The 13,434-nt window shown below is 47.2% G+C and overlaps 1 protein-coding gene across 1 annotated transcript in view; it reads left to right on the forward strand.

Moving 5' to 3' along the window:
- The first annotated feature begins 745 nt into the window (after positions 1–745).
- Positions 746–13,434, forward strand: part of NWD1 (NACHT and WD repeat domain containing 1) — a 62,515-nt gene continuing 49,826 nt past the window's right edge. Inside the window, 8 exon segments of the mRNA XM_060146406.1 lie at positions 746–779; positions 782–825; positions 2,974–3,090; positions 7,648–7,722; positions 7,724–7,774; positions 7,776–7,956; positions 11,605–11,667; positions 11,670–12,848. Of these exon segments, the coding sequence (XP_060002389.1) occupies positions 746–779; positions 782–825; positions 2,974–3,090; positions 7,648–7,722; positions 7,724–7,774; positions 7,776–7,956; positions 11,605–11,667; positions 11,670–12,848 (1,744 nt within the window).

Raw genomic sequence — 13,434 nt, forward strand, 5'->3', positions numbered from 1 at the left:
AGACAGGCAGAGGTTCTTGACTTTGGGGAGCTTGCAGCCCTACAAAGTAGAGGCATCACCCCATTTTACAGAGGGGGAAACTGAGGATAGCCTGACAGTTGGCACAAGGCCACACAGTGAAGTCAAGTGGTGGGAAAAGTCTCAGAATCCAGGTTTACTCTATAGGCAGGGCTGCCAGAGTTGTAGCAAAAATAAAAAACCAAACCACCACCACCAGCAACAAAACCAGGGCTCCCAGTTCAACTTGCATTTGAGATAAACAACCAATAATCTTTTAAGCGTAAGTATATCCCAACTAGTGTGCAGAGAGGGGCATACTTATGCGAATAAATGATTTGGTGTTCATCCCAAGTGCAAGTTGAACAGGGCTTATCAGACATGCAAATTCTGGGATCTATGGAGTGGGCTATACTTAGGCTATCAAGTTTTTCATCGTTTATCTGAAATGTAAATCAACTGGGTGTCCTGTATTTTATCTGGCAATTCTAGCCTGAGGTGACCAACCATCCTGGTTAGCTGGAACTGAGAGGTTTCCTGGGATGTGGGACTTTTAGCAGTAACAACAGGAAAGTCCCGGGCGTAGTTGGTCTTTCTGGTTTTCCTCCTGTTTTTTGTAGCTTTTGATTCACTGTGAAGGGTCCCAGCCTTGGTGGGAGCAAATGAGGCTAAAAGCAGAGCCGTGGGGCAGGGAAGAGTTCTGGGTTCTTCCTATTCACATCCTCCATGCCACTCCTTGCAGATACAGATGCAGAGAGGGAAGCCCTACAGAGCACCGCCTACCCCGTAGTACAGACCTTCTGCCAGAAGCACGGCCTGACGTCCGAGGTAATTGCCCGACTGTTCCTCACTGCCTCAGCGTCAGGGAACGAGGGTGTGCCACCCGGGCAGTCACACGGGCTCTTTGCTTAGAGGGACCCTGTGCCAGCGTTACACCACGGAGGCGTAAAGTCTTCTTAAATAAGGAGAGTGGAGGGGTCGTGGCCACAGGCCCTGCGGTCAGCACAGGTGGTACGGCAAAGTACTAGGAGTGGCTGCCTTGCGACCCTGCTCCTTGGGCGTGTCACTTTTGTTGTTGTTTTGTCCTGCCTTCCCGGGCTCTCCCTGCACTGGGGCAGCTTCGGGGGCATCTAAGAGGGCCGTGGGATATCCGGGGTGGGCAGGCAGGTGAGACGTGCCTTTTCGCTGGGACACTAATGGTGTACCAGCTGGGCAGTCACCAAGGGCCCCAAATAGAGTGCACCGATCCCAGGGCGGGGATGTTGCTGCCTGCACATTTCCAAGCGGAAACCAACAAACTGTCTTTGGAGTCTCAGCTTCAGGTGATGCTGCCTCCTTGCCATTTACAACTGTCATCCATCACACCAACGGCCCCCACCAGCATTTATATACTACTAAGAAAGAAGCAGTGCTGTGATGGGAATTTGACTTTGCCCGCCACTGATCATGAGACATAGTTCAATGGCAGAGACACTAAAAAGGAAAACATAGGTGCTGAGCACCGATGAAACACCCCGTGTTCATCCCTTTAATGTCCACCAGGTGCTGTGTGGCTAACACAGTAAACATCCTCAAGACGCAGTCAGAGAGACAGTGGCCCAGAGAGATGAAGGTTCTTGCCCAGAGCTGGTGGCTGACACTTTTTCCTTCTCCCCTTCCTCCTCCAGCCACATCCAGTACTGTACTCCTTTCACCCCATGCTGTAGTTTATTAGGAATTTTATGTCTTTCCCTCTGGACAAAGGAATTTAGGAAGGCAGGGAGCATTCTGATTCCCATCCCCCTCTCCTCACCCAGCTTTCTGTGGGGTCAGCTTCACTACTTGAATTGAACCCTTCTGCCTGGCCGGCTTCAGCCTAGCAGGCAAAAATGGACCACAAGCGTGCGGTTGCCAAGGAGACTTCGCCACATCTGATTCTGGCCAAACGAAAACCTCCTTTGCGAAGAAAGCTCTGGGAACAAGTGTGGACATGTCCTTGTTTAAAAAGGAACAGTTTGAAAATGCCCAAGCTCTTTAAAAATTTTTTTAATGTTTTTAAGTAAATTTTTGAGTTCAGAATTTAGATTTGCAGGAAAGTTGCCTATGGTACAGAGTTCCCATATGCCCCACACCTACTTCTTCCCCTATATTGTAAACATCTATTATTGGGGCATGTTTGTCATAACTAAGAAATGGACCTCAGGACGTTACCACTAAGCAACCTCTGGACTTTATTTGACTGTCACCAGGTCTTCTATTCGTGTCCCCTCTCTGGTTGAGGACCCCGGCCAGGGAACCCTGTTACGTTTAGTTGTCACAGCTTCCCACTCTCCTGTGGCTGGGACAGCTCCTTGGTCTTCTCCTTTGTACTCATGACCATCACAGTCTTGGGGATAACTGCCCAGGTGTCCTGCAGGGTGTCTCCAATCTGGGTCTGTCAGATATTTTTCTCATGATTACACTGGGATTATGGGTGTCATTCAAATTCTTTTGATCCAGATATCCCTCTTTGAGGAGAGGCTATCAAAAATTACTGAAGAGGGACTTCCCTGGTGGCACAGTGGTTAAGAATCCACCTGTCAACGCAAGCGACACAGGTTCGATCCCTGGTCCGGGTAGATCCCACATGCCTCAGAGCAACTAAGCCCGTGTGCCACAACTACTGAGCCCACACGCCACAACTACTGAAGCCCACATGCCCTAGACCCGCGTGCTGCAACTACTGAAGCCTGCAGGCCTAGAGCCTGTGCTCCGCAACAAGAGAAGCTACCTCAGTGAGAAACCCACACACCACAATGAAGAGTAGACCCCACTCTCTGCAACTAGAGAAACAACAAAGACCCAACACAACCAACCAACCAATAAATACATAAATAAATTAATTAATTAAAATTTTTTTTTAATTACTGAAGAAATTTTACACCTTTATCAAAGGGAATTAAAAAAAAATCACCCATCCTACCACCTTCCTGACAAACCCACTCTTGTTATTTCCAGGTGGTTGATCTGAGGTGGGGTATTTGGAACACAGAGGTCACCAACCACATGACCACGGAACTCTGCTTGGAGGAGCTTGGCTGGTGTCAGAAAACATCCATAGGGCCAGCTTTTGTTGTGAGTCTCTTGGGAGGGATGGATTAGCTCTTACTTCTCATTCCACCACCAGGATATGGCCCCTACTTCTTATCCAGACCCGTCAGTGGAGGGAAGTGGGTGGCATTTCTGCTATCATACCCAATCTTCGTAGCCTGCCTGTGGCAGACATTGCTAATCAATCACAGCATTCATTTTTCTGTGGAGCTAGCTGGGATCCAGACATTAGCAGTCAATTAGAAGCAGCAGGTGAGTTGGAGAGCAGAGTGTTGAAGCCCAAAGGGATCTTAGAATTTGCTCCGAAACTTCCCCCGGGTTTTTCACCTCATTCACTTTGTCTGGGGAACGTTGAGGTCCTAGAAAACCATAGAGAAAGTGGAAATCTACAGGGTATCGAAAATTTTTTTCTCCAGTGTGCCCCATGGTGTTGGGAGCAGACTCTGTGGCCCTATCTGGAGCCTGCCTCAGGGGCAAACTTCCCGAGACCAATCAGGGTCTTCTCTCGTCCCCAACTACATTCCCTCTGACACCAGAACAACCCCCAGCTCACATTTAATGGTTTGGTTTATGACCAGCAAATGATATTCCAGGGTTTTGATTTATTACATCACCAAGTTTCAGAAACACCAAGAACTGTGGCATTTTGGCTCATAAATCCTAGAGCAGGGGTCAGCAAACCACAGTCTATGGGGCAAATCCGGCCCCCTACCTGTTTTTATAAATAAGGCTTTATTGACACGCGGCCATACCCATTCATTTACGTATCACCCAAGGCTGCTTCCCAGCTTCAATGGCAGCGTTCAGTAGTTGCCACGTAGACCGTCTGGCCTGCAAAGCTGAAAATATTGGCTATTTGGCCCTTGTTGGAAACATTTGCCTACCCCTGTCCTAGAAAGTACAGACGAAAAAAGTCAAGAAAGTAGCTTTGCCCAATACATCTTCATCACAAAGAAGCTTTGAGCAGCTCCCAGAAAAACCTCTCCTGGAGATAAGAATGTAGGAATTAGGAGAGGGTGGTCCCCATATGAAAACGGTTTTCTAGGGAAATAAAGACAAATAGATGAGGCCTGTTTGGCCTTAAAACTGCACTGCCCAATGCGGTAGCCACGAACCACATGTGGTGATTTAAATTTAAATGAATTAAAGTCAAGTAGAAAGAAAATTTCAGCTCCTTGGTTGCACCAGCCACATTACAGTGGTTCAGTTGTCACTTGTGTCAAGTGGCCAGCATATTGGACAGCAAGGATATGCTGTTCCAGCACTTCCAGAAGTTCTAGTGCTGCCTTAGAGATTGTCTCCTTCAAAAAAAAGACTAAGACCTGGCAGCAGATGCGAAAAGCTTTCTTTATTATGTATCAAGTTTTATCTATACAGTTACCATTGTGTTTTCATTCTTTTGTTCTATACTTTTCTTTGTATGTTGGCATCAATTTTTCTTTTTTTTTCCAATCTTATTGAGATATAATTGACGTGTAGCCCTGAAAGGGTACAGCATAATGACTTGACTTATATGTGTTGTGAAATGATTATGAAATAAGTTCAGTTAACACCCATCCGCTCATATAGATATGAAAAAGGAAAATGTTCTGCCCTAGGGATGAGAATGTTTAGGATTTAGTCTCTTAGCAACTTTCAGATATACTCTACAGCAGTGTTACCTACATTCATCATGTTGTACATTACCTCCCCGGGACATATTTATCTTACAACTGGAAGTTTGAACCACTTAATTTAATTTATTTATTTATTGAAGTATAGTTGATTTACAATGTTGTGTTAGTTTCAGGTGTACAGCAAAGTGATTCAGTTATACATATATATTCTTTTTCAGATTCTTTTCCCTTATAGGTTATTAAAAAGTGTTGAGTATAGTTACCAATTTTAATTATTGCTTTAAAATACATCCTAATGTTTGAAAGGCTGTATCATCTGGCTTACGTATCTCCTTCACACATTTTTTTTTCCAGTCTTCTAATTTTGCTGATGATTGAGCCTGATGATTGATCATTTTGTTGTGTTTCAAAGAAAAAAGAAAAGAAAAAAATTTTGTAAAGAAAAAAGGGAGGTGGGGAGAAAATGAACTCCAGGAAGAATTCGATTTTGCAACTCAAATTGCAGGCAATCAAAAGCACAATGCAGGGCTTCCCTGGTGGCACAGTGGTTGGGAGTCTGCCTGCCGATGCAGGGGACACGGGTTCCTGCCCCGGTCCGGGAAGATCCCACATGCCGCGGAGCGGCTGGGCCCGTGAGCCATGGCTGCTGAGCCTGTGCGTCCGGAGCCTGTGCTCCACAACGCGTACCGCAAAAAAAAAAAAAAAAAAAGCACAATGCAGAGGGATCAGCACCTGTGAAAGCTCGAGGTGAGAATGAGCACATTTATTATAGAAACAGAAAGGTCAATGTGACAGAAGCAAAACGGAAAAGGGGATTAGTGGTACAAGATAAACTTGGAGAGACAGGGAGGCGGGAACCAATTCACAGGGGCCTTACGGGCCAAAGCTAAGGGTTATGTTAAGTGTCATGGAAAGCCTTCGTAGACGTTTTATTGTTTGTTTTTGTAAGCAGAGGAGTGATGATAAAATACAATTTCTGGTTTTTCCAAAAAAAAAGCACAATGCAGCTTCCAGGTGGCATGGGGGATGGGGGACAGGAGGGAGGATGACCTCTGAGCTTTCCCCCAGGCCCAAACGGCCCAGGGACCTTGCAAATCCTTCCAAAATCTTAGTTATCAAGATAATTAATATTTTAATGCAATGTTTATTTTTAATATCAAAATTGACCCCCCAAATCCATGAGGAACAAAATATCAAACTCTAAAGACAGGATCCACCCGGCACTTTGGAGGCCCATGTTCACCTCCCCCCCCCATCTGGCCCTGCTCCCTGGCTGCTACTGGGGACAGTCTGCCCCCAGGGCCACATCAGAGCGTGAGATTTGGGCAGAGCCAAGGGAAGCCTTTATTCTTGTCACAGCTCTACTGTTGGGACAAGCCAGCACCTAGTAATAGGTAAACAAGGTGTTTCCTGTGGCTGTCATAACAAATGACCACAAATGTGGGGGGCAGGGAGCTTAAAACGACAGAAATTTATTCTCTCACAATCTGGAGGCCGGAAGTCTGAAATCAAGGTATCAGCAGGGTCGCACTCCTTCCTAGCTTTCTCAGGGAGAATCTTCTCGTCTTCTCCAGCTTCTGGGGTCTCCAGGTATTCCTTGGCTTGTGGCTGCACTCCCCCAGTCTCTGCCTCTGTTGTCACAGCATCTTCTTCTCCTTTTCTATTTGTGTCAAATCTTCCTCTGCCTGTCTCTTGATAAGGACTCTTGGGATTACATTTCAGGCCCACTTTGATAATCCAGGATAGTCTTCCGGTTTAAGATCCTTAGATAAATCATGTCGACTGAAAAAAAAAATGCACAACCTAAAAGTTGAGTTATATTTTATTTGGTGGACATTCTTAGGACTTCAAGCCTGGGAGACAGCATCTCAAATAACACAGAGAGACTGCTCCAAAGAGGAAAAGGAGAAGCCAGGATATATAGATAGGAGTTTTTGCAACGAAGACCATGTAGTAAGAATATCAAAAGATTACTGTTAAAGAAAACCAGATATCTTAAGTTAAGGAATTTATTGCTTTCCTATGTATGGGAAGATGCAAGAGTTTGGGCTCACTGAAATTATTCCTTTGATATGCACCTCAGCTATCTGGGGCCAGCATCCTGTGTTTTCACATCCTGAGTCTCCTCAGGGTGCATCTTTGGGGGTGGCTGCAGTGGCGGACTCCTTGACGGCAGGCATCCTGTTTCCCTCCTGAGTTTCCTCAGGGCTCACCATCGGGGAGGCTGTAACGTGATGGTTCAATGGCTGCAAGATCCTTTGTTTACTGGCATGGCAGGCAATATTGTTTTACTCACGAGTGGAAGATCAGGAGAAGGATTTATTATGACTTGCAGCAAGTAAGGGGAACACCAGAGACCTTTCCCAAAGCAGTGTCTCCCCAAACAGCAAAACTGGGGAAGTTTGAAGCTCAGGGTACATGTATATTCATGAAGGGGCTTGAGCAGAGGAGACTTCAGCACAGAATTGGGGCAAAGGTTCACAGAGTCCAAGTTTTAGTTGATTGAAGTCAGGAGGGTCCACGTCATCATTCTACCCTCCACCTGGGTAGGGGTCTTAGTTCCTGCAGAACTCAAAGATATATTATATGTATATCCCTTGACGAGGAGCTGGGACTCTTTTTATCACTGGACTATTGGTTCTTGACTGCTTTTCCATTATTCCTGCATTCCCTCACTTCCCTTAAGATCATTGATTACTGAGATGTGTTCAAGGACAAGCATTGCAGCCAGGCTTAGATCACAAAATGGCTTAGGCCAAAATGGTTTCTCTCATGTCAAGAGAGCCATTGCTGGTACTCTTCCTCTGGGGACCCACTAACCTATCTGCTTACTTTAATATAATTGTCTCCATGGTACAACCACCAGGACCACTTTAAGGGCTCGGCATGCCTCACCCAGGGTCACAGATCTAAGTGCCCAAGCCAAGATCTGAACCTCTACTCCCCACACCCCTGTCTCCTCCAGGCCCTCGTAGGTGACCAGTACGGCCCCCGTCCCATCCCCTCGCTGATCAAGGAAAAGGAGTGGAAAAAGGAAAAAATCGAGCTCAGCTCAGCTGAGCGCCAGGCCACGTGACCTGGAGCTGGTGGCAACGACGCTTCCGGACAGACAAGAACGCCGTTCCCCCTACCTACCTGCTGCAGACCCTGGGCAGCGGGGAGGCCCGTGGGCCCGAGGAGGCCACCCTGATCTCTGCATTGCGCTCTGGAGCCCAGGAGGCTGGCAGGTTGGACCTCGTCACCCAGGAGAAGTGGCACCGCTACCACCGGTCAGGTGAGGCTGCCGGGACTCCCCTTGCAGGTCCCCAGGAAACATCCACCCGTTTAAAATACACATCACGTTTTGTCCAAATGCCACAGTCTGCATTTCTATAAATGCCAAACCAACCTAGCTCCTGGAGCCCTAGTTCTGAGAAAGATTATTTTTCTGATCCAACAGAGTTAAGTCAAGTCCTGGTTAATTTCAGTCTCTTAGGATTCTTCTCTCCTTCCCTGGCTCTTTTCCTTTTCCCAAGCAGGCTGCTGGCTTTGGGGGACGTGTACTACGATGACCCTATACCTGTTTGCCTGGGACTGAGCCACTCCCACGATGCTGGACTTTTAGGGCCAAACCCAGGACAGTTCCAGGAAAACTGGAAGAGTGGGTCACCCTGTGTTAGTCGAGAGCCGTCCCCTGCTAAGGAGTCGTCCTTCATCAATGTACCTGCCTCTGAGGTGAAAACTGAGGCAGAGGAAGAAGGAGTCTCTTTTGCCCAAGTGGGAGAATAGGGATTCCCCCCTGTGACTGTCTGAGTCCACCACCCAGCTCCCAGCTGGTCCCTTACCTCTCATCCCTGGCCTTGTCCTCTGCCCTTTCCATCCTCCACACTGGCTACCAGAAAGGTTTTTCTAAAAATACATTGTGATCAAGCCATTGCCCCACTGCAGGCTGTCAGCAAGAGATCGGTTCTTCTTATTATTTATGAGTTAGTAATGTCAGCTTATGGATTATTAGTATGTCAATTTACATCACCCAAACTATTAAATATATGAATTTATATCGCCCACACTATTGAATGTATGAATTTATATCACCCACACTATTAAGTGTATGAATTTATATTACCCACACTATTAAGTATATGAATTTATATTACCCACAGTATTAAATATATGAATTTATATTGCCCACACTATGAAATACATGTATTTATATTACCTACACTATTAAATATATGAATTTCTATTATCTATACTATCAAATATATGAATTTATATTATCAAAAATATTAAATATATGAATTTATATTACACACATTATAAAATAGATGAATTCATTTTATCAACATATTAAATATATTGATTTAGTTAAAGATATTGAATGTAGTGATATTTATTAATAGTATTTTAATTTTATTAAAATATATGATTATTATCTATTATATATATACATTCTAGTAAAGACATACCAATTTTTAAAATTTTTATTTCAGGATAATTTTAGATGAACAAAAAAGTTACAACATTATAAAGCTACAAAGATAGTGTAGAGTTCCCGAAGGTTCTTCACCCAGCTTCCCGCAATGCTAACATCTTATGTGACTGAGGTACATTTACCAGAACTCAGAAGTGAACATCGGTATTTAATATTGGTGCATGACTAGTAACTAGACTCCAGACTTTATTTGGGTTTCCTCAGTTCTCCCATCAATGTCTTTCTGTCCCAGGATCCCCCATTGTATTTAGTCCTTTGTCTCCTTAGGCTACTCTGATCTGTAACAGTTTTTCATGACCTTGTTTTTCATGACCTTGACTGATTTTGAGGAGTACTGGCCAGGTCTTTTGTAGAATGTCCCTCAATCTGAGCTTGGCTGGTATTTTCTCATGATTAAATTGGGATTATAGGTTTTGGGGAGGAAGACTGCAGAGGTAAAATTCCCTCCCCATCCCATCGTATCAGGGGTACCTGAGGCCTACTTGACATCACAGGTGATCCTAACCTTGACCCTTTGGTTAAGGTTAGTAATGACATACCAGTTTTTTCTTTTTTGTCCCCACTGTGCGACATGCGGAACTTCCCCGACCAGGGATCGAACCCATGCCCCCTGCGTTGGAAGCACAGAGTCTTAACCACTGTACCACCTGGGAAGTCCTGACATATCAATTTTGAATACACTTTTATATGGATAATAATGTTAAGGCTACTGTTTCTTGTGCACTTACCATGTTGCTATTGCTTGCTCTGTGACACAAAGCCAAGTGAGCTAATTGCTCTCATAGAGATGTCTGACATCGGGACTGTAATCAGCGTCTGGGGTCAAGCATGGGATGGGCCGGGAGTTACATCTCAGCCCTGCCCCTTTCCAGCCCTATTGACTTTGGGCAGCTTGGACTCTCGTTTTCCTCATTTGTAAAATGGAACTAGTCAGAGGTAGTACCTAATGGAGTCATTATAGGGATCTAAAGGGTCTTGTCCCGGCCATGATCTCATCCAACAATGAGCTCTCTAAGCAATCATGTCAAACCTCGCCCATTAAGAAGTCCCACTTGAAAGAACAAATAGAAACTCCTTGACGTCAGCAGAAAGCACAAACAGTTGTGGAGTTCAGGGGCACGTCATGGACGGCACCTTCAGAGCATATTATTTTCCAGGCACCTCGCTCAACTTTTTTTTTTTTTTAATTTTTATCTTGAAATAGAGATTCATAGGAAATTGCCACAAGAAAAAAAAAAAAAGGAGGAAGAGGTATCCTTTACCCATTTTCCCCCCAAAGGTAACATCTTGCAAAACTAGAGTGCAATATTATTACACAACCAGGAAGTGGATATTGTCACAATCCAGAGAGAGCACACTTGTACAAACACCCTTTGTGTGTGTGAGTGTGTGTGTGTGTGTGTGTGTGTGTGTGTGTGTGTGTATGTTTGTCTCGCCCATTTCCTTCTCTGCAATTTTCTCACCTGTGTAGCTTCGAGTAACCACCGTGGTCAATACACAGGACTGTTCCCTCACCACGAGGACCCCCCCCCCACTGTCCCTTTAGAGCAGCATTCACCGCTTCCCACAAACCCCAGCACTGGTAACCACTAACCCATCTCCATCTCATTTATTTTGTTATTTCAACCATATCATAGAAGATAAAATCACAGACTGTAAACTTCTGAGTTTAGTTTTGTTCCTTCAGCATAAGGTGCTCAGCTTTTCACAAGCATTACTTCATAGAAAATCCTCACAACAGCCCCTTCAAGGTTGGACTAGTACACCCATGTTACAAGGGAGGAAACAGAGACTCAGAGAGGTGCAGTGATTTGCCTAGGGTCACACAGCCTGCTGGTGGTGGAACAGATGGTATTGAATTAGTTCATGCCAAAATATGTCCAAGAAGGATCCTGTTTGGGGACTGTTAGCTGCCTTCGTCTCTGACCTTCACTCATGGGGCTGAGGGGCACGTGAGGTCAGTCCAAGGAGGACTTTTGAGTGGTTCTTGTCTTTGGCTCTGAGACTGAGTCCTGTCTCCAAGGGCCTGACTCGCTCAGCTAGAGAGCTGGGATCCTCTGCTGAGCCCAGGGAGGCTTCAAAAATAACTCCTCAAGTCTGACTGCTATTTCAAAACAATGGCCTCCAGGGAGAAGTCAGTGTGAGCTCTTGGCTCTGGAAAATACAGGTCCTCAGGGCAGCTGCTGCATGCTCTGGGACGGGGGTCAGCAAACCATGGCCCAAGGACAAAACCTGGCCCACTTCTTGTTCTTATAAATAAAGTTTTATTGGAAAACACTGGAGTGCATTCGTTTGCATGTTGTCTGTGGTTATGCCAGGTGACTCTGAAACACACTAAGCTTGAGAACCAATGTTTCCATCCCCGGAATGTGTCTACCAAGTGCTCCCATTCGAGCCAACTGATGACATAATGCTGACCACACTCACTTCCCGTCTCCACTTTTGCAGCCATCGAGGGGGAAATAGAACGGGACCTGCTGAACGCAATAGACTGGGACCAGGGGCCGACCGTCTCCTGAGAGATATCCAAGACCTCAACAAACACATCCTGGAGGTCTGCGCCCTCAAGATAGTGGACGAGCTTGCAGCCGGCTGCCTGGACACAGACGCCCAGAACCTTCTCAGCAGCCTCAAGGAGCGCATCGCTGACATGCAGCCCGGAGTTCTCAAGGCCCACCACCTGGCATGGAGCCGAGACCTGGTGGACCCCCCAAACAAGGCTCATGGACGGTACCCAAAGGAGCTGGGGGAGCAGTTTGTGGCCAGGGCTAACCATCAGGTCCTCGAGTGCCTCCAGAAACTGGAGGCAGGCAGGCAGGAGTTGGCTTGGCTCTATCAGGAGATCCGCCACCACCTGGGGCTCAGTGCCGAGGCCCCCCAGACCTTCTGTGGGCACCAGGAGCTCCTAACCCAGCTGGGGCAGCGGCTCCAGCAGAACGACGGCCACCCCCACCCACCCCTGGTGCTTTTTGGACCCCCGGGCATCGGAAAGACTGCTCTGATGTGCAAGCTGGCTGAGCAAATGCCAGGGCTGCTTGGCCACAAGACAGTGACCGTTCTATGGTTTCTGGGGACGTCACAGATGAGCTCCGACGCCCGAGGCCTGCTCCAGAGCATCTGCTTCCAGGTGTGCCTGGCCTATGGGCTACCCCTGCCCCCTGCCCAGGTCTTGGAGGCCCATACCAGGGTGGTACAGTTTTTCCACACCCTCCTCCACACCATCTCCTGCCGAAACTTTGAGTCCCTTGTGATCCTGCTGGATTCGGTGGATGAGGTAGCCTCTGTCCACCGTGCTCAGAGGGTCCCCTGGCTGCCTCTCAAGTGCCCCCCAAGGGGCCACCTCATCCTCTCGGTCTGCTCAGGACAGCGGGGCGTTTTAGACACTATGCGGCAGGTGCTCACGGACCCAGGTGCTTACTGGGAGGTGAAACCCCTCTCTGGAAACAAAAGGCAAGAGATGGTTCAGCTCCTGCTGGCCGCCTCGAGGAGGACGCTGCTCTGGACCAGCCTCCCAGAGTGTGGGCACCCAGGGCGGCTGAGGCTGGCCTTCGAGGAGGGCTGGAAATGGGCCTCCTTCACCATGCCGGCCCCTCTGGCCTCCACTGCTAAGGAGGCGATGCACCAGCTGTGTGCCCACCTGGAGCAGACATGTGGGCAGCTCCTGGTGGCCTGAGTGCTGGGCTATACATTGTGTCTTCCCGGTGAGTCTCTGTTGTTTTCACTCTTTTCTGAATTGAGATAGAACACATGCATTCTTCTCCAAGGGCAGCCATAACAAAATCACAAACTGGGTGGCTTAGAACAATGGAAATCTATTCTCTCGTGGTTCTGGAGGCCAGAGTCTGAAATCAAGGTGTCAGCTGAACAACACTTCCTCCAGAGCCCCTAAAGGAGAATCCGTTCTAGGCCTTTTTCTTAGTTTCTGGTGTTGCTGGCAACCCTCAACATTCCTTGGCTTGTAGACGCATCACTCCAATCTCCACCTCTGACCACATTCTGGTTTTCTCCCTGTGTGTCTCTCTGTCTGAATTTCCCTCTTCTTGGAAAGACATCACTCATTGGATTAGGGCCCACTTGCATCCAGTATTGTTACCGACTAAGGTTCTTGGCCTTCTTTTTTTTTTTTTTTTGCGGTACGCGGGCCTCTCACTGCTGTGGCCTCTCCCGTTGCAGAGCACAGGCTCCGGACATGCAGGCTCAGCGGCCATGTCTCACGGGCCCAGATGCTCCGCGGCATGTGGGATCTTCCCGGACCGGGGCACGAACCCGTGTCCCCCG

The sequence above is a fragment of the Lagenorhynchus albirostris genome, chromosome 3 (genome assembly GCF_949774975.1).
Source record: "Lagenorhynchus albirostris chromosome 3, mLagAlb1.1, whole genome shotgun sequence".
NCBI lineage: Eukaryota > Metazoa > Chordata > Mammalia > Artiodactyla > Delphinidae > Lagenorhynchus > Lagenorhynchus albirostris.